This window comes from Ictalurus furcatus, chromosome 6 (genome assembly GCF_023375685.1).
Source record: "Ictalurus furcatus strain D&B chromosome 6, Billie_1.0, whole genome shotgun sequence".
In the NCBI taxonomy this organism is placed as follows: domain Eukaryota; kingdom Metazoa; phylum Chordata; class Actinopteri; order Siluriformes; family Ictaluridae; genus Ictalurus; species Ictalurus furcatus.
This window is the reverse complement of record NC_071260.1, coordinates 21450271-21468233: the sequence shown is the minus strand read 5'-3', so window position 1 is coordinate 21468233 and position 17963 is coordinate 21450271. Positions and strand designations below refer to the sequence as shown.

The 17963-nt window shown below is 38.3% G+C and overlaps 1 protein-coding gene across 2 annotated transcripts; it reads right to left on the bottom strand.

Annotated features, from left to right (window-relative positions):
• Window positions 1–3499: 3499 nt before the first annotated feature.
• cmklr2 (chemerin chemokine-like receptor 2) lies at window positions 3500–11485 on the bottom strand. Of its 2 annotated transcripts, XR_008386135.1 has the most exons (4): window positions 10814–11485; window positions 7818–7962; window positions 5158–7568; window positions 3501–5054 (listed from the first exon to the last, which is right to left on the bottom strand). XR_008386135.1 is itself a non-coding variant. In XM_053627083.1 (3 exons), exon 3 carries the CDS (start codon window positions 7539–7541, stop codon window positions 6474–6476), a length of 1068 nt encoding a protein of 355 aa, XP_053483058.1. In that variant the 5' UTR covers window positions 7542–7568; window positions 7818–7962; window positions 10814–11485; the 3' UTR covers window positions 3500–6473. The 2 variants fall into 2 exon arrangements, 1 of the variants encoding a protein (XP_053483058.1); XM_053627083.1 differs by having other exon boundaries at window positions 3500–7568.
• Window positions 11486–17963: the final 6478 nt, after the last annotated feature.

The following is a 17963-nucleotide window of genomic DNA, read 5'->3' as shown; positions in this document are numbered from 1 at the left end:
TGGGAGTGTTTGTTTTGTACATCTGGGCGTTGCAGAAGATCACATGGTCTGGATGCGCGCATAAGTACTTTTAAAAGTAAAAAGTAACATTTCTTAATTTATTGATTTAATTTTAATTTATTAAAAAAAAACTTACGAAAATAAACTTCACGTGATTTTATAGAACCGGCTGCTTATAACAAACCCATTGAAATAAAGACATGATTACTTGTATAATTAAAACATGATATAATTGAGTGCAGAAGTCAAGGTGAGGAATCACCTGACACTGATTTTACAGTGGCCAGTCTGAACAATTTACGTGATTTGTCTCCTCTTGTTGATTTTATTTATTTTGTTATTTCTTCACTGGAGAGCAAAAACACGTACACCCATACTGAATTACACACAAGAAGCACTATCTACGATAGTTCACGTTTGCCAAAACACACAAGGAAAAGCACTGTGAAAAAATATTTTCAGCAATCACAGACATTGGCATTCGGACGGGATTAGTTTTCTCACAGGATCACAGAGTTTGCGTTTCTGGTCTGCCGGTTTTAGACGTGTTTGAAAGGAAGTCAATGGAGCGCTAAAGCCTAGTGTGGCCGCCTCTTTAGCCAAAAAACAGTAGGCTAGATAGTTAAAGTTGCTCCGGAATTTTTTTACAGAAGTTGTGTATGAAAAACACTGACTTGGTAGATTCGGACAGGGTTAAAATCGAGAAGTATGTCTGTGAAACAGAATTTCTCTAACGTCCCCCTGGAAAACTAGTTCCGTCTGAATAGTGCTTAGAATGAACAAAGCTACAGCATGTAAAATTTTGCCCTCTATGGTAATAAAATGCTACCAGAAAGAATTCAAGGCTGTGTCCCAAAACACATAGTGTGGGATACCTAAATACTAATGCCACTAATGGTGTTTAGTATGGTAGTATGGGAGAACTCCAAGTAATCGCGACTCTGGCAATATATGTTGGAAATTATCTTACATTTCTCCAATTTTACAGAATTGTGATTAAAAACTTAAGCATGACTGTTACTGCGTACTACGTAAAGAGCAAAACCGTGTTGTTGCTTCTCCGCAATCTCAGTGTGCTGCTGGCTCCAAGCATCTCAGACACCTGTGGACACAGCAACCCACTAATCCTAGGGAATTATCTAAAATACAGAGTAGAGAACAAACTCTTTTGTTTACCCAAAAATTAGGAACAGGCAAGGATGTGTTAGTACACTATCTAAAATGCAGAACAATAAATCCACACACTGGTGAGGAGGATATGACCAAGTTTGAAATGCAAATATACAGACACAATAGACACAGCTCCTATTAATGATTAACCAGGTTTCTGTAGCTAAACAACTTCACAACTGGTTAATGATATGAATTCCACAAAAAAGGATCAATTGGCTACTACCATCTATAATTTATTACCACATTTGTCTTTGGTACAAACCCCTACCTGAAGTTAAAGTTAAAAGTTAAACTTCAGTCTCATAGAGATTTTTTAAGTTGTTTTTTTGGACCTGGCCATGATATTTTCTATGTGATCAACAGGCCACTTCCAATACATTTCCGTGTAAATGAACATGCTCTTTCTTTGTCCTGTGAGCAAGCCTGCCTCCACCCACCTGAGAGCAGAAACTGCCCACACAGCTTTTTTGTTAGGTCCAGCAGGATCCCAGTCACAACGCACATCTTTACACTGACTCTCGTCTGGCTCGTTTACCGTCACACACTCTTTCTGTCTCCTGGACTCCTGTAACAGTGAAATCAGACTTCTTGCCTGAAATTAGGGCGTGATGATCTGAATTAGGCTATCTGAGGTGGTGTATGATATACAGTGGGGGAAATAAGTATTGAACGTGTCATCATTTATTTCAGTAAATATATTTCCGATGAGGCTATTCACATGAAATTTTCACCAGACTTTGGAATTAACTCACGAACTCTGCACATATAAAGAAATCCAAACATCAAAGTCCATAAATTAAGTTATGTGTAATAAAGTTGAATCACACAGGAAAAAAGTATCGAACACGCTAACTGAAATTTATTTAATTCTTAGTGGAGAAGCCTTTGTTTGTAATGACAGCTTCAAGATGCTTCCTGTATGAAGGAATTAATCAGCCACAGTATTCAGGTGTGATTGTGCCTGTTCTTCTAAACATATTGTCTTTAAATCTTGTTCAATTAGATCCAAGTCAGGTGATTGACTGGGCCATTCTAACACCTTGATTTCTTTTCTCTGAAACCAATTGAGAGTTTTCTTTGCTGTATGATTTGGATCATTGTCCTGCTGGAAGGCCCACCCACATCTCATCTTCATCATCATGGTGGATGCCAGCAGATTCTTCTCAAGAATCTCCCTGTATAGGGCTCCGTTCATCGTTCCTTCAATTATATTAAGTCTACCAGTACCATGCGATGAAAAACAGCCCCACACCATGATGCTTCCACCTCCAAACTTCACTGTTGGTATAGTGTTTTTAGGGTGATGTGCAGTGCCTTTTCTTTTCCAAACATGGTTTTTAGTATGACAGCCAAAAAGTTCAATTTTGCTCTCGTCTGACCAGACTACACTCTCCCAGTATTTCATAGGCTTGTCCAAATGAGTTGTAGCAAACTTTAAATGAGCTTCGACATGCCTTTTCTTTAGTAAGGGAGTCTTGTGGGTTGAACGTGAGCAGTGGAGTGCATTGTCTATTGTTTTCTCTGTGATGATGGTACCTACTGCCTCCAAGTGTTTCTGGAGCTCTTTCTGAGTGGTCCTTGGCTCTTGGGCTACTCTTCTGACTATTCTTCTGACTCCCTGGTCAGAAATCTTGCGAGGAGTTCTTGAGTTTGGCCGGTTGATGACAGTGATGTTGCTTCCACTTGTGGATAATGGCCGCAATGGTGCTTACTGAAGGATTCAGAAGATTTGAAATGAGTCTGTATCCGATTCCATCAATATGTTTTGCTTCAATAAGGTTGTGAAGGTCTCGGGAGAGCTGTTTGCTTTTACCCATCATGAGATGTTTCTTGTGTGACACCTTGGTAACAAAAACCCTTAATATAGACCATCAATTTAGTAACCCATCTGATATTAATTTGCACAGATAGGGGGTATAATTACTTATGGATTTCAGCTGGTTCCTTGCCTTACCTTTCCTTGGAGAACTGCTTTTTCTTAGGGTGTTCAATACTTTTTTGCTGTGTCATTCCACTTTATTACACATAACTTTATTTATGAACTTTAAAGTTATGAATTCTTTATATTTGCGGGTTTCTTGAGTTAATACTGATGTCTGGTGAAAATTTCATGTGAATAGCCTCAAAAATATATTTACTGAAAAAATTTTTTACACGCTCAATACTTATTTCCCCCACTGTAGATATTCAGAACAAAATGGTCTATATAAGAATATACAATATATGAATCCAGGGACTAACTGTAGTGTAATTCAGTAATTGTAGGTTTTAGTAAAAGTTGACAAAGTTTTCAGAGAAACAGGATGTTTTGAATAAAAGTCCTAATTTGTTGTTGTTTCTGCTAATCATCATCAACAGCTGACCAGTTTGCAGGCAGACAGTGTATCTATTGCCTGTTCAATTGACACATGTGTGATTTGTTTTTTTCTTGTTAAGTGTCTGTCCTTGAGTGTGTTTCCTTCACATTCTAATCAGTGTTTCCTGTAACACTGTCATTTTAAAATGTTTGAATCCTCTTCTATCTTCCAACAAAAACAAATAAAACAAGTAATGAGCTTGCCAAGTATTATACACTATGTATCCCTATATGTATCCTGTTTTGGGATTTAACATTTAATTGCATGTGTAAAGTGTATTTGTGTGATGGACATATTGACGTAGGAGGAAGTCCCAGGCAGGAAGATCCCTCTGGGTGAGGCTTTTCCTGCTAACAGATCCAAGGCCAGCTTGATATCCAAGCACATTTTATATGTGCTATATGACTATAGGTTTATGCAAACCATGGTTGTATTCAAAGATAATTAATGTATTTGAATGGATACAGACCAACATGTTGCAGGCTAGGATGTACAGTTGCAATCAAAATTATTCAACTCCCATTGCAAATCAGGTTTATAGTCAAAATTTACAGACTTTCAGCTGTTTGCAATGAACAAACCAAACAAAAGCAATTGAAATAGTTCAACACAACGAATGTTTCAAGTGGTTTCCCCAAATTCAACTGAAAATGCAACTTATAATGAATTATTCAACCCCTTCATGGCAAGCATCTTTAGTACTTAGTAGAGCACCCTTTTGCTGTTATGACCTGCTGCAAATGAGATGCCAGACACCAGCGTTCCTGAGGAATCTTATCCCATTCCTCATTAGCAATGGCCTCCAGTTCAGTAATATTCTTGGGTTTGCATGCTGCAACCGCCTTCAAATGCAACTATTTACAGTTTAACTTATTTCAATGTTAAAATACTGAAATAAGGGCCCCATTCCTATATTTTGCCCAGGGCCCCCAAATCAGTAAATCCACCCGTGAGCAGAAGCCCACATCAGGTTCCACTCCTGTCAGCCAAGAACAAGAATCTGAGGCTATCATGGGCACAGACCAAACTCGACAATTGAAAATTATCCAGACTTTTTCCAGTCTTTGTCCAGTTTGGGTGAACCTGTGCCCATGGTAGCCTCAGATTCCTGTTCTTGGCTGACAGGAGTGAAACCTGATGTGGTCTTCAGCTGTTGTAGCTCATCCACCTCAATGTTCAATGAACGCCAAGATGCTTTTCTGCTCACCACAGTTGTAAAAATTGATTGAGTTACTATATCTGTCCTGGCAGCTTGAAACAATCTGACCATTTTCTTCTGTCTTCTCTTATCAACAAGGCATTTCCACCCACAGAACAGTTTTTTCCCCGCACCATCCTGTGTAAACTCGAGAGACTGTTATGTATGACAAACGCTGGAGATCAGCAGTTTCAGAGATACCCATCTGGCAACCACAACCATGCCATCGTTAAAGTCACAGGAGTCACATTTTTTCCTTATTCTGTTGTAAAAAGGATGGTGAGTGTTTATCTTTCTGATACACAAGCAGAAGAAACTGGATTAAGCTGAAAGAATAGAGAAAGAGGCTTTGAATTGACAGCTTACTTTCAGTTTAAATGTACTTTAAATGTTGTCTTGTAAAAACGGCAGATTTTTAGCTTAATAAACCTGTGTCTGGTGCAGGCATCACTTCTTGGAGCATTTTGATAAGGCTGTTTTACACACACTTGATATTTCTTTTGGCTCTTGTAGCGCATGTAACGCCAGACTCTTCTGTGACTCATCTGTTAGTCACTCAGCAACTGGGTACATAAATAAGAGGAAATAGAAACTATTGAAAACATATTCAGAATAGAAAGAGAAGACAATCTGGACAGCAGACACTTGTGGAACACACTGACCACTGACTTTCAAATATAACAAAGAAATAAATGTGCTCCCGTCATTAGAATATATTTATTTAAAAAAACCAACATATATTAAAATAAGATATTTGTGTTTCTTATGAATACACTTTTCTGTACAAACATTAATGCACATAATCCCAATCGGTAAGTGTGAGCAATATGCTGTGTAGCTGTTATAATACTTGTTATTCAGCTTGTTACTCAGACTCAAGGGTTATTTTAATGCACCATGGCTGTGGATTGCAAAGACCAATCGTGGTACCACCAACATTCCAAATACTGGTTCAATTCAAAGACAAAAACAAAGGAATAGTTTTTCTGTTTGTCATGAACCACATCTAACTTGACAGACAAAAAGAATATGCTAGTACAACATGCTGGTGAGTAACTCAAAATATCCATCCATCCATCCATCTTCTACCGCTTACTCCTTCTTCAGGGTCGCGGGGAACCTGGAGCCTATCCCAGGAAGCTTCGGGCACAAGGCAGGGTACACCCTGGACAGGGTAACTCAAAATATTTTAAAGTCAATATGAATAAAATCTTTATCTAAAAGTAACCAAACGTATACGAAGGAGAAACCATGCTGTAATTACTTCCAAGTAAGCAAATATTAACATACAAAAATACATAAGGTCAAGAAGATCAAATGAAACTGAACATTTCTCTCCCGAATTGTGCCTTGTTTGCATAATGAGGGTCATCACGGGGACGGCAAGTCCTATAATGGAGAAGAATTTTGGTTTCTACTTTCACCAAGTCTGAGAGATGTGGTTGGGAGAGAACTTGCTCATGTTTTCCACTCTGAGAAATTTATAGTCATTATACTCTGGCACCCAAACAAGACCAGCTCCAAAGAAAGCAAATGATAAAAAAAACTCCCTAGAATTAGTGTTTTATGGGAATGATAGAGAAGTTTTAAGATCCTTAAGTTTTTGAACTTAAAAATAGATTGCATAGAAAATTAATATTTTTCTATATGATCAGATTTCTAAAGCACATACATACATGAAATACAAATCTTATCACAAATGTCAGCAAGCTTTTTAGTGATGTTAGTGATGTAGAGCTCATCCTTCAGACACTAGTGTAGGGAGAGGGCTCTTCAGGTGAGCAGCTGGGTGGAAGTGAAGCTGTCTCAGTGGCAGATAGGTTGTGGCTGACCTCTCTCAGTGAGTTCTTAGTGAGACTTATGAAGGAACCCTTGACAATTGCCCACACTTTCTTATTGAGCAGCCCATAGAGTATGGGATTGATGCAGCTGTTGAAGAAAGCCAAGCTGGTGGCCAGAGGGAAGCCCACAGTCAGGACATGACCCAGCGAGAGTGAGTGGTGCATAGTGAGCTCCATGAGGCTAAAGGTGTGGAATGGCGCCCAGCATAGGAAGAAAGCGACGATAACTGCTGAGATCATTTTGGAGAATCTGGAGAAGCGTACATTGCTGAACTGCTTCATCTTTCTAACCAATAATATAGCAGTCACACTGATGGTGAGGAATGGCAGGAGGAAGCCAACTAGGGTGCGGAGAGTTACCATAGAAATGTGTCTCACCTTACTGACATTTGGATCATCATGGAAGTTGTTGAAACACACAACCTTTTTGTGATATTGTAGTGTATCTCTAAATATTAGAGCTGGACTGCTTAAGAGGCTGGACATGACCCAGGTCAATGCACAGACTCCCCAGGCCCGCTTCACCGTACGGAACATTTGGTACCAACTAAGGTGCACGAGAGAAATGTAGTGGTCCAGAGTGAGCACAGTGAGGAACAGCACACTAGCGTACATGTTCATTGTACACACAAAAGAGTTCAGTTTGCACATTACCCAGCCAAAGATCCAATTAAAGTCACGCAGCACATAATCAATGGAGAAAGGTAGGAAAAGGACAAAAACAAAATCAGCAATAGCAAGGTTCTGCAGCCACACACTGCTAACTGTCCGTTTGAATTTGAAAGCAGTGACCCAGATCACAATGCCATTCCCAGTTACACCAGTCACAAACGCTAAAGAATAGATGACCACAGAAATAATATGTAGAGTTTCCTTCTGGACATAAGTCTCTTCTTTCAACTCTTCAAAGTCCCCATACTCCATATATTCATAAGAGACATTGCCATAATCAGTTTCCTCCAGGTCCATCATTGTAGAGAAGAGATTATATGACAATCACTGTGGGGGAAATAAAGTCACAAATGTTTTCACAGCAATGCTGCTATAATTTCTGCAAAAATATCTCACAGTTTGAAAGCTTTCAGAAAGTAAATATCAGTAAACTAAATAGTCTAAGTAATCTAAAGTGCAGTAAGATCAGGAAATTGCTCATATAAGTGAAAAGTGATACAGCTGTAACAGTCACTAATTGTTATTCAGTTCTTAATTAAAATTGTACTTGAGACAGATCTTAGAACTGAGTCTTACCGTGTGTAGTAGCCTGATAGTTCTGCAATAATCCACAGTTCTGACTCACTCCTGGGTTTTGAAGTTATAATAGTTCTGCAGATTTTTCCTTTCCTGCTGGGTGTTACCACTTCATTCCACAAAAACAACTCAACCAGATTCAACTCTGAGAGAGAAAAACAGAGAGTGAGACAGAGAGAGAGAGAGAGAGACAGAGGACGAGTCAGACAGTCAGACAGAAGGGCCAAGCATAGGGAAGTTAAAATGGTGGTACTAACGGAACCATGCTCTCCCATCCCTTTTACAACCCCAATTCTGAAAAAGTTGGGACAATATGAAAAATGCAGCAAAAAAGTCTAACCCTATACTATATTGAAAACACATTATTAACACATTATTTGATGTATTACTTTGTGAATTTAATTTATTTTTGAAAATATACTCTCATTTCAAATCTGATGACTGCAACACACTCCAAAAAAGTTGGGACAGTCAACTGTTTAACATCACCTTTTCTTTTAATAACACTTATTGAGTGTTTGGGTGCTGAAGACACCATTTGGTTAAGTTCAGCAAGCAGAATTTTCCCCCATTCATCCATTAGGTATTTCTGACAACATCTGGATGGCAGCATATGTTGCACCAAAATGTGTACATATCTTTCTGCATTAATGATGTCCTCACAGATGTGCAAGTTACCCATGCCATGGGCACGGACACACCCCCATACCATAACAGACGCTGGATTTTGGACCTGACGCTGATAACAGCTTGGATGGTCCTTTACCTCTTTGGTCCGGCGAACACGATGGCTGTTTTGTCCAAAAACTATTTGAAATGTTGACTCGTCAGACCACAAAACACGATTCCACTGTGCTACACTCCATCTCAGCTGAGACTGAGCCCAGAGAAGTCGGTGGCGCTTCTGGACAGTGTAAATGTATGGCTTCTGTTTTGCATAGTAAAGCCTTAACTTGCATCTGTGGATGTAGCAGCAAATGGTGTTAACTGACAAAGGTTTACCAAAGTATTCCCAAGCCCATGTTAGGATATCCATTACCAATATTGTTTTCGGCCTTGCCCTTTATGCACCGAGATTTGACTGGATTCCTCGAATCTTTTAATTATATTGTGCACTGTTGTTGTTCTCAAAGTGTTGGATTATCCGTGGATGCATCAGTTGGCAGATTGACGAGCCTCACCCCATCCTTGCTCTTGAATGACTAGTCCTTTTTTGGAGGCTTCTTATATACTATGATTAGCCTCGCCCATTTCACATCACCTTCTTATTTCAACTTGTCACATCGCTATTAGTCCTAAATTAGTCCCCCTGTCCCAACGTTTTTAGAAAGTGTTGCATGCATCAATTTCAAAATAAATGTTTACTTTCAAAAAACTATTCAGTTGATTAGGTAAAACATCAAATACACTGTCTTTATATGTTTTTTTGTTTGTTTGTTTGTTTAAATACAAGTCAAAGTACATTTACAAATCATTTCTCTTTGTTTTTATTCACATTTCACATACTGTCCCAACTTTTTCATAATTGGGGTTGTGTAAGGTTCAGACCCAGTGACCCTTTGCTAATTATCCCTACATCCTGTTTTCCTGTCTCTTCCTATTGTATCACCCTTTCTATGAGTTTCATGAATGCATGTGTTATTCAGCTCACCCTGCTCCCCACAGTCAGCAACAAATCTCAGCCACAGGACCCACACAGTCAACAGTTTCTTCCCTCTCAGCTCATGACTAACTGTTATTTAAAGATCATGCATTTCATGTATGTGTGTTTTTTGTGAATGTGTTTTTACTGCAGATTCAAGCTCTTGCTGTTCTAAATAGTGTCAAGTGTGTAATGTACTGTAATTGTTTATACTGGATGGAGAAGTGGCCTTCTGACTTGCTGCATGACTTTTTGTGAATTGGGTAACACAACAGTTATTTGCTGATCATGTGAGATTGACAGGCAAATAAAATGATCATTCAACCTGAAACATCTAAAATAGTATCATGGATACTTGTAATATTCAGGGGTGCAATTAAGCAGAGACCACCTTAGACCATTAAACTGGAAATACAGTAAATATTAGTTAAGCTTTTTTAAAAATATATATATATATGTTTTTAAAATAATTAACTTGCATTGTTTCACAATATTAGAAAATCCATTACTGATATAAATACGTTATTTTGATGCTTTTATTTCAACTCCATTAACTACCTGGACATTACATTTCATTTATTTTTCATTTTTCAGTACTTTAGTAGAAATGAAATGTCACTATATTGAATCACATGGATAATTAGAAAGCTTATTTCATAATCTGCCTTAACCTAACTTAACCTAACCTAACATTACACAATGTTATGCAGTGTATGCGCAGGAATTTCCTTAGATGTTGTAATGATATATTTTCACACACTGATTTGTAAGTAAGTCAGAATTTGTACTTTGAAAAAGGTATTTTGTGTGTGTGTGTGTGTGTGTGTGTGTGTGTGTGTTTTAATTTAGGTGGCTGTTTGGCATTTTGTTTATAAAACTATGGAAAAATATGCAAGTTTTAAAGTTTCATATTAGTAACCATTTTTGATAAATGTATACATATTTAATGTAGATTAATCCTAAAGCATATTTTAGTGGCTATGTGTATGCTCGAGTTCATTTTTGAAAGAAAATACGATAAAAATAATAAATAAATAAATAAAATCTTGCACTGATCAACAAGTTGTCTGATTCTCACATGAAAAACAGGGGGAAGCTAACCTTTTAGGGTGTGGTGCTTGGCGTTACGAAAACAGCATATATGTACTGTATAACATGTCGTTATATGCTATAATAACTCCATAAGCCTGCAGCATGGCTACTTCTTGCTATGGCTGTTTCACTACAACAGTAAAGCTCTGAAGCGTGTGAACGAGCTCGTTATTCCGTTATAAACAGGGTATTACAGGGAGCACAGGTCTCGACCATATAAAAGGTGGGAAACCCTCGTATTATACAAACACCAAACACTTACCGTTCAGCTCGTCCAGCAGCAGTTCATGTAGACTGCGACGAGGAGAGTGTTGGAAATCTCGCCCTTCTGCTGTTGTGGCTGTTGTGCTAAATAGCTAGAGTTGATTAGGTTGCGCTCCGAGAGCTAGCGATGCAGCAGGAGTGTCTCTCTGTTTCAGTGTCTCTCTGTTTCAGTGTTTCAGTGTCAGTGAGCAGATCTATGCTTCAGTCCAGGCAGCAATGCGACACGTCACACACTGCGGCTGCAAAGGAATGAAGAGAGGAATGCAAAAAAAAAAAGTCTCTGCAGGAGGTAGGAAAAAGAAAAAACAAACAACCAAAACAAAAAAAGCAATCCAAATATCAGAAACTACAGTAATATAATTTGTTCGCACCAACAGGGATGGAGGTTCGAGTCCCGCCTCCTTCAGGGGTTTCCTCCAGGTACTCCGGTTTCTTCCCCCAGTCCAAAGACATGCCTTGTAGGCTGATTTGCATTTGCAAAGTTGTCTGGAGTGTGTGTGTGTGTGTGTGTGTGTGTGTGTGTGTGTGTGTGTGTGTGATTGTGCACGGCAATGGGTTGGCACCCCATCCAGGGTGTCCCCCACGTCCTCTGGGATAGGCTCCAGGCTCCCCTGCAACACCAAGTTAGACAAAGAAAGAAAAGAAAACTGTACAGGAAAACATGTTTAGTAAATGACCTCATATGTGGTTCATAAGATAGGACAGAGTAATAAAATAACACTGAAGAGAATTTAACTTAGCTAGGGGTACTGTCTGTGTGCAGTTTAACATGTTCTCACTGTGTCCATGTGGGTGTCCTTCACATCCTCTGGTTTTCTCCAACCTTCCAAAAACATGCCAGTATGTTGACTGTCTACTCTAAATTGCCCCTAGGTGTGAATGAACGTATGTGTACATGGTGCTCTGCAGTGGACTGGTATCCTATCCTAGCTGAATTCCCACCTTCACTCAGTGTTCCCGAGTATTCTTACACTCAACATTACTTTACAGCAAAGAAAAGAGATGGAGAGGTCATAGTGTTGCGAAAAAGCTATTTTTTCACCTGCAAAAGGGTGGAGAGAATAGTGCTGGAGAAACTGCTTTGGAAACTACTTCTTCAATGGAAAATTCTGAGGGTTTGGAAAGCAGGGTTTAAGGGAAACCAGGTTGATTAAAATATTTTTCAAAATTTGATTTAAGAAGTATAAAGTCAAACCATACGTTTGTCCCTGATGCATGCAGTTTATGATGTAGAAGACAGAATTGTGGTGTGTAATATCTGCATAAAAGTGGGGATTAAACCTGTTTATCCAGTTATCTGTCCAAAGTGAAGAAAATATATGAAGGACCAAGAATTTCTCAGCACAGTCAAGATAAATATATCAAACATCCTGGTTCATACGTTTAGTTAGTCATTCCCACTGGGGGTTTTAAAGAATCTTTGTGATGTGTCTGGCTTGATCGCAAAGTAACTTTACCTTTCTTTTTAATCCTTCCAAAAGCAGCATTCATGTTCAACCACCTTGCTCAACTCTGGCAGGTCCAGCAGCAAGGAGCCATCCACAAAGCAACTGCTGATATGTGACTTTAATTCTTTTTAAATACAGTATGTGTTAAATACAGTATTTGAGTTGGGAAGGATCACTGGGCATCTGGGCACTGGTTGGCATTTTATCTAAGGCCTATCTGTGTGTGTGTGTGTGTGTGTGTGAGAGAGAGAGAGAGAGAGAGAGAGAGCGCGAGAGAGAGAGAGAGAGAGAGCTGGATTAGTGTTTAAAAAATATTACCCCAGATACACACAGAGTGTGTATGCATTTATCAAAACATGTATTTTTTTGCCATGAGAGAGAATATCAAGGACCTTAGAGATATTATGCATGTGATAGTATGTTTAAAGCTGACATCACTGTAAAAATTACCTCTAGACACTTGACATCCTGTAACGGAGTGTCTTCATGCCTAAATGTACTGTATCTTTTTTCTGTACTTGATTTTCAATAGCGTCAACTTATCTCGGTTTAGAAAATTGTGCTCCTGAGTGGCACAGGAGAAATGTGTTGGCCTTGGCATTTGGATATTATGAGTTATGAGTTGAGGAATCCTGACAATGGAACAGCCATCCATGGTTTGGTGTCCATTTAAGATATGGTTTACCAAGGTCAATCTGGAAGAACTTGGCCTGCACCTCAACCCCACTAAACACCAACTTCGCAGCAGCCCTTCTTGCCCAACATCAGTGCCTGAACTCTTGGGCTCTTGTGGGTGAATGGGAACACATCTCTGCAGCCATGGTCCAAAATCTATTGAAAAGATGTCCCAGAAGATTGGAGGCTGTTATAGTTGCAAAGAGGGGCAAATTGTTATAGCAGAAAAGGGTGGCAGACAGTGGTCAGGTGTCCACATACTTTTTGCCATATAGTGTATGTGGAAGAGGGCAATGGTGCTTTTTCCTCTGAGTGTGTTGCAGCCTAGTGACACAAAGTGAGTGGCAATAAGAAAAGATGTGGAGGTTGTCTTAGTTAGCTAGTGTGTGGGAATTGGCAAGACCAAATTGGGGAGTAAAGCTAATAGAATTTCTAAAATGTAACTTAGTTAATAATTATAACTAAGAACAGATGTGTGATCTGCATGCTGATGGAGGAAAAAATCTTCTTTTTTATTATACCAGTGAGTGGAAGTACAGAAAAGTAGAACTAAAAGGTGTAATATTGAGCTTTGTGGAATTTGACACTGCCTGATGCTTGGAAACATATATACCAAGTGAAGCATAGCATTCATGACAACTCAGTTAGGCTCTTGAACATAAGACATTGTTAGAGGATATTGTCTATCCACATAAGTACATAGACGCATGCACTTTGCCTGAGCTGACAGTTTGTTTTAACATGCTATTAGGTAAAAGGCCATGAAAGCAGCTAGCTGTGTGTTTCTATGATGCCAAAATGTGGTACTTCTTTGTTCTACAGTGCAAAGGTAAAATCACTGACTGGAGTGAACTCTCACTGTTTTCTCTCATGAATGTTATACCGTTTTGCATTGAACAGGTGGAAAAACTTAAAATGAGTTATGAGAAGAGAAACGGGGACTTGAAAGCTTTTTGATTATCACTCAAGCTTGAGACAAGCTACAATTCATTATGAAGCACTTTCAATATTTCTGCATATAACATTGTGAACTGAAATCTTTGTGTGACTATTGCCATTTTGCTTCTCTTTGTAGTCTCGTTTAATAATAACAGTTCTATTCCTCTATGGGCTTTAAATTTTCCTAAGACTTTCTTACTTTTCAGTGGGGCAGTAGTATAAATAGATTCAGCGAAGCTGGAACTATAGGAAAACTATAAGAAACTGCATCAAAAATGCACGAGAAGGGGGCCATGATCAGTGAGTCAGTGTAGTTTACAGAGAATCAGCAGTAAGATAACACTTGGTTAAGATAGCAACAGTTGTGTTAAACTGATGCTTAAACACTTAATAGTATTAAATTACATCTACAACATCTAATGTGATAAATGGTACAGAACAGCACAAGAACAAGTGTTAACCATGGATCTGTCTGCCATTTAAAACTACACTTAAGTGTTAACTCAATGCAAATTTTATGTTTTTTTTCTTATTGGAATTTTTTTTATTTTTACATTGTAGAGAAAAATTTGTAATATTACTTATTATACTTATATTGAAGTACCATATATGAATAATATTGCAGGTACAAATTGAATAATACAATGGGGATGAACAGAACATAGACAAGAGTCTACCAGGCACTACACAAAATGAAAAAAGAGAAGAAGAACAGAACAGATGTTACACAGCTGCTAACACAAAATGTCCATGAAATGTATTAGTCATGCTCTTTCCGCATCATACCAGAAAACTTTAAAGTAGATATGAAAAGAAATTGTTTAGTGTTTTCTTAATGCCCAAGTAACTATTAACAGTGGCCTAAAAGCAACTATACACTTCTACTCTTACTTAATTACTCTATTAGGATTGCCCAGTCTACCTGTAATTCCATATAGCTAGTTTACTGGTTAACTACTACTAACTTGGTCATATATAGACACAAGTGGGATTTCAGTATTTAGGTGCTGATTTTCTGCATTTTATTTAACAGTAGTCAGGCCTGTCAAAACATATCATAACATCCAATATTTTGTTTATCATTAAGCAGCGTAGCTGCTAGGTAACTGCTGGTAAACACAGAATGCTACATAATGTGACAAATAATATATGAAATACTGGTTTTATATCATGTCCCTTTTTGTTAAACATTATGTGTACACAATTAGACAAATAGTAATAGAAAATTTGTTTTTAAAGTGTACTCTTAGGAAGGAGTTCTTCATTGGATACTTTGTATGGGGTTAACTTTCTAAAAAGGTTCCCTTGTGATAGGGAAACAGTCTCTTGTATGGTTCTGCATAGGTTAAAGGGTTCCACCAGAGGGACAACAGAAAAATCTTCAAGGGGTCTAGATTTGACTTTTTGAAGAGTGTAGCCCATAACTCTTCTTAGATGGCTGATTGTAGAGGTACAATTATAAAGTTTTGAAAACTTAACATAAGTCATCACAAATTTGTTAATACATTACTTTTTTTTTTTTTTTTTTTAAACTAGGGGCTAGTTGGTTAGCTATCCATCTTTTTCAATTAATTTTAGAACAGAATTTTGTTTGTAATGACATATTTTTTTATTGGTTTATCTACTGTTAAATAAATTCTGACCTGTAATGGCACCCGGCACCCAGAAAATCTGGTACCTCTGTTCTGTTTTTCTGAGTATTTTGGCTGTTTGCTTTTTAAACGTGCACAAGCAAAGAACTAATGACTCTTCTGGACCAGTCTGGAATTTGATAGGGTTCTTAGTCATAAGGTCATAAAATGTTGTTTTTCAAAAACATACAGCTACAGCACCTTCACAAACATCATGTTTAGACACACAACGGAAAAAGGAAAGCAAATATTTTCACTTTCCAACTATATGGTGAGCTGTCATTATGTAGGGTTTCCAGTCTGTTGACACTACCTTACATATTTGTAATATGTTTGTAATATCTAATATCATATTTGTCCTTTTAAAAAAAAAAAAAATTCCAGTTGTCTAGTTTTCATAGTGTTGAAACATATAAAGAAACATGTATCAGTGATTTTGTTAAGACCAGCACTGGTTTTAATGCAGGGTTAAGCCTAAAGATAAAAAGACATCAGTTCATGAGATTCAGTTCAGCAGATTCATGCAGCCTATCATGGTAAATTTTCCTGCTTTGTGTTCAGTGTTCCTAAGACAGGCTCCAGAACCATCACAATCTTGACCTGGATTAAGCAGTTACTTAAAATGAATGAATAAACAAATGAACAAATGAATAAAGAAATGAAATCCTGGTATTTGTAGGAAACACGTCACAAACCCAGTAAGTCTTTACAGACATGAAACACTTTAAAACATTAGATGTCATCCAGATGATTCATTTAAAGCTGCTACACAGACTTTATTTAACAAATTGAACCATTTCCACATGTGCTTCCACATTCCACAAATATTTCCATGTCCTAATTACAATATGTGTTCCCAAGGGACCTTCCTACATTTTTGGGATTGCCCGACACTTCTTATATTCTAGACACAGTTTACTAATTCATTTCCATGCTGGAAAATATATTACGTTAACATCAGATTTGTTTTCCTAAAGAATTGTTCAAATCTTCTTCTGTTACCCTGGCAGTGGAAATTACTTCTTTCTGCTTTCATGGCTGCAAAAAAAAAAAAAAAAAAATTAATTACTTGTTGTAGAGTGTGTAGGTGTACGTGGGCCCTCATTTTAATGTGTTATCTTAATGGAACTCTCATACATGGTGCTAGAGCCAGGACAGTGGAGAGCTGGAGGGCTGCATCTGACAAAGTAACATCATTTATTTGCACCTACTTCAATTTCTATAAGTTATAATTTTTAGTCATTTAATTTGGTCCTTTTTTCCTTTTCCTTTCCTTCCTCTTCCTCTCTATATACACTGGTTTCACCTGTGCTAGTCTACCTTGGGTTGGGCGGGAATTTGGATGTTGTGGTTCGATTAAATTTTGTTTCTGCTATTATTTACACAACTCGATAAAATAAAATAAAAACAACATTTTCATTTTCATAAACAATTTCATACAAACAATTTCATACAAACACTTTCATAAACAATTAGATATCATGAGTGTGGGGGCATGGTGGCTTAGTGGTTAGCATGTTTGCCTTGCACCTCCGGGGTTGGGGGTTTGATTCATGCCCTTGGGGGGTTTGCCCAGGTACTCCGGTTTCCTCCCCCAGCCCAAAGACATGTGTTGTAGGCTTATTGACCTCTGTAAATTGTCTGTAGTGTGTGCGATTGTGCCCTACAATGGGTTGGCACCCTGTCCAAGGTATCCCATGCCTTTTGTCCCATGTTCCCTGGAATAGGCCCCAGGCTTCCAGTTTAGGATAAAAAGTAAAGAAAATGAATGGGTGGATATCATGAATGCAATAATAGTTTGCCCCACAGCATTCTTATTGTCATCAATGACACGTTGTGATATAACGCATTGCTCAACTCGAACAGTTTCATTGTTATGACTAGTGTTATGACTATAATGTCACTAGCAGCTGGATCTCTTTTCATGTCTAAAGTTGTGGCAGCACTTATGATCAATAAGTCTAGAAAATCTCACTCCAAAAGACATGAGCTAAGCTGGGTTGAGCCTGGCCAATACCTGGATGGGAGACCTCCTGGGGAAAACTAAGGTTGCTGCTGGAAGTGGTATTAGTGAGGCCATCAGGGGGTGCTCACCCTGTGATCTGTGTGGGGCCTAATGCCCCAATATAGTGACATGGACACTATACTGTAGAAACAGCACCGTCTTTTGGATGAGATGTTAAACCAAGGTCCGGACTCTCTGTGATCATTAAAAATCCCAGGACACTTCTCGTAAAAGAGTAGGGGTATACTCCTGCTGTCCTGGTGAAATTCCCCCATTGGCCCTTCTCTATCATGGCCCCTAATAATCTCCAACTCTGAATTGGCGATTATTATTGAGGAGAAGCCCCCCCCCCCCCCCACACCACCCCCACACCACCCCCACACACACACACTATGTAAAGTGCATCGAGTGTCAAGAAATATGCTATACAAACGTAACTCTAAACTGTAA

Bases quoted from the DNA above. Each gene is read 5' to 3' on its own strand.
- cmklr2 (XM_053627083.1), bottom strand. From the start codon at position 7,541: ATGATGGACCTGGAGGAAACTGATTATGGCAATGTCTCTTATGAATAT.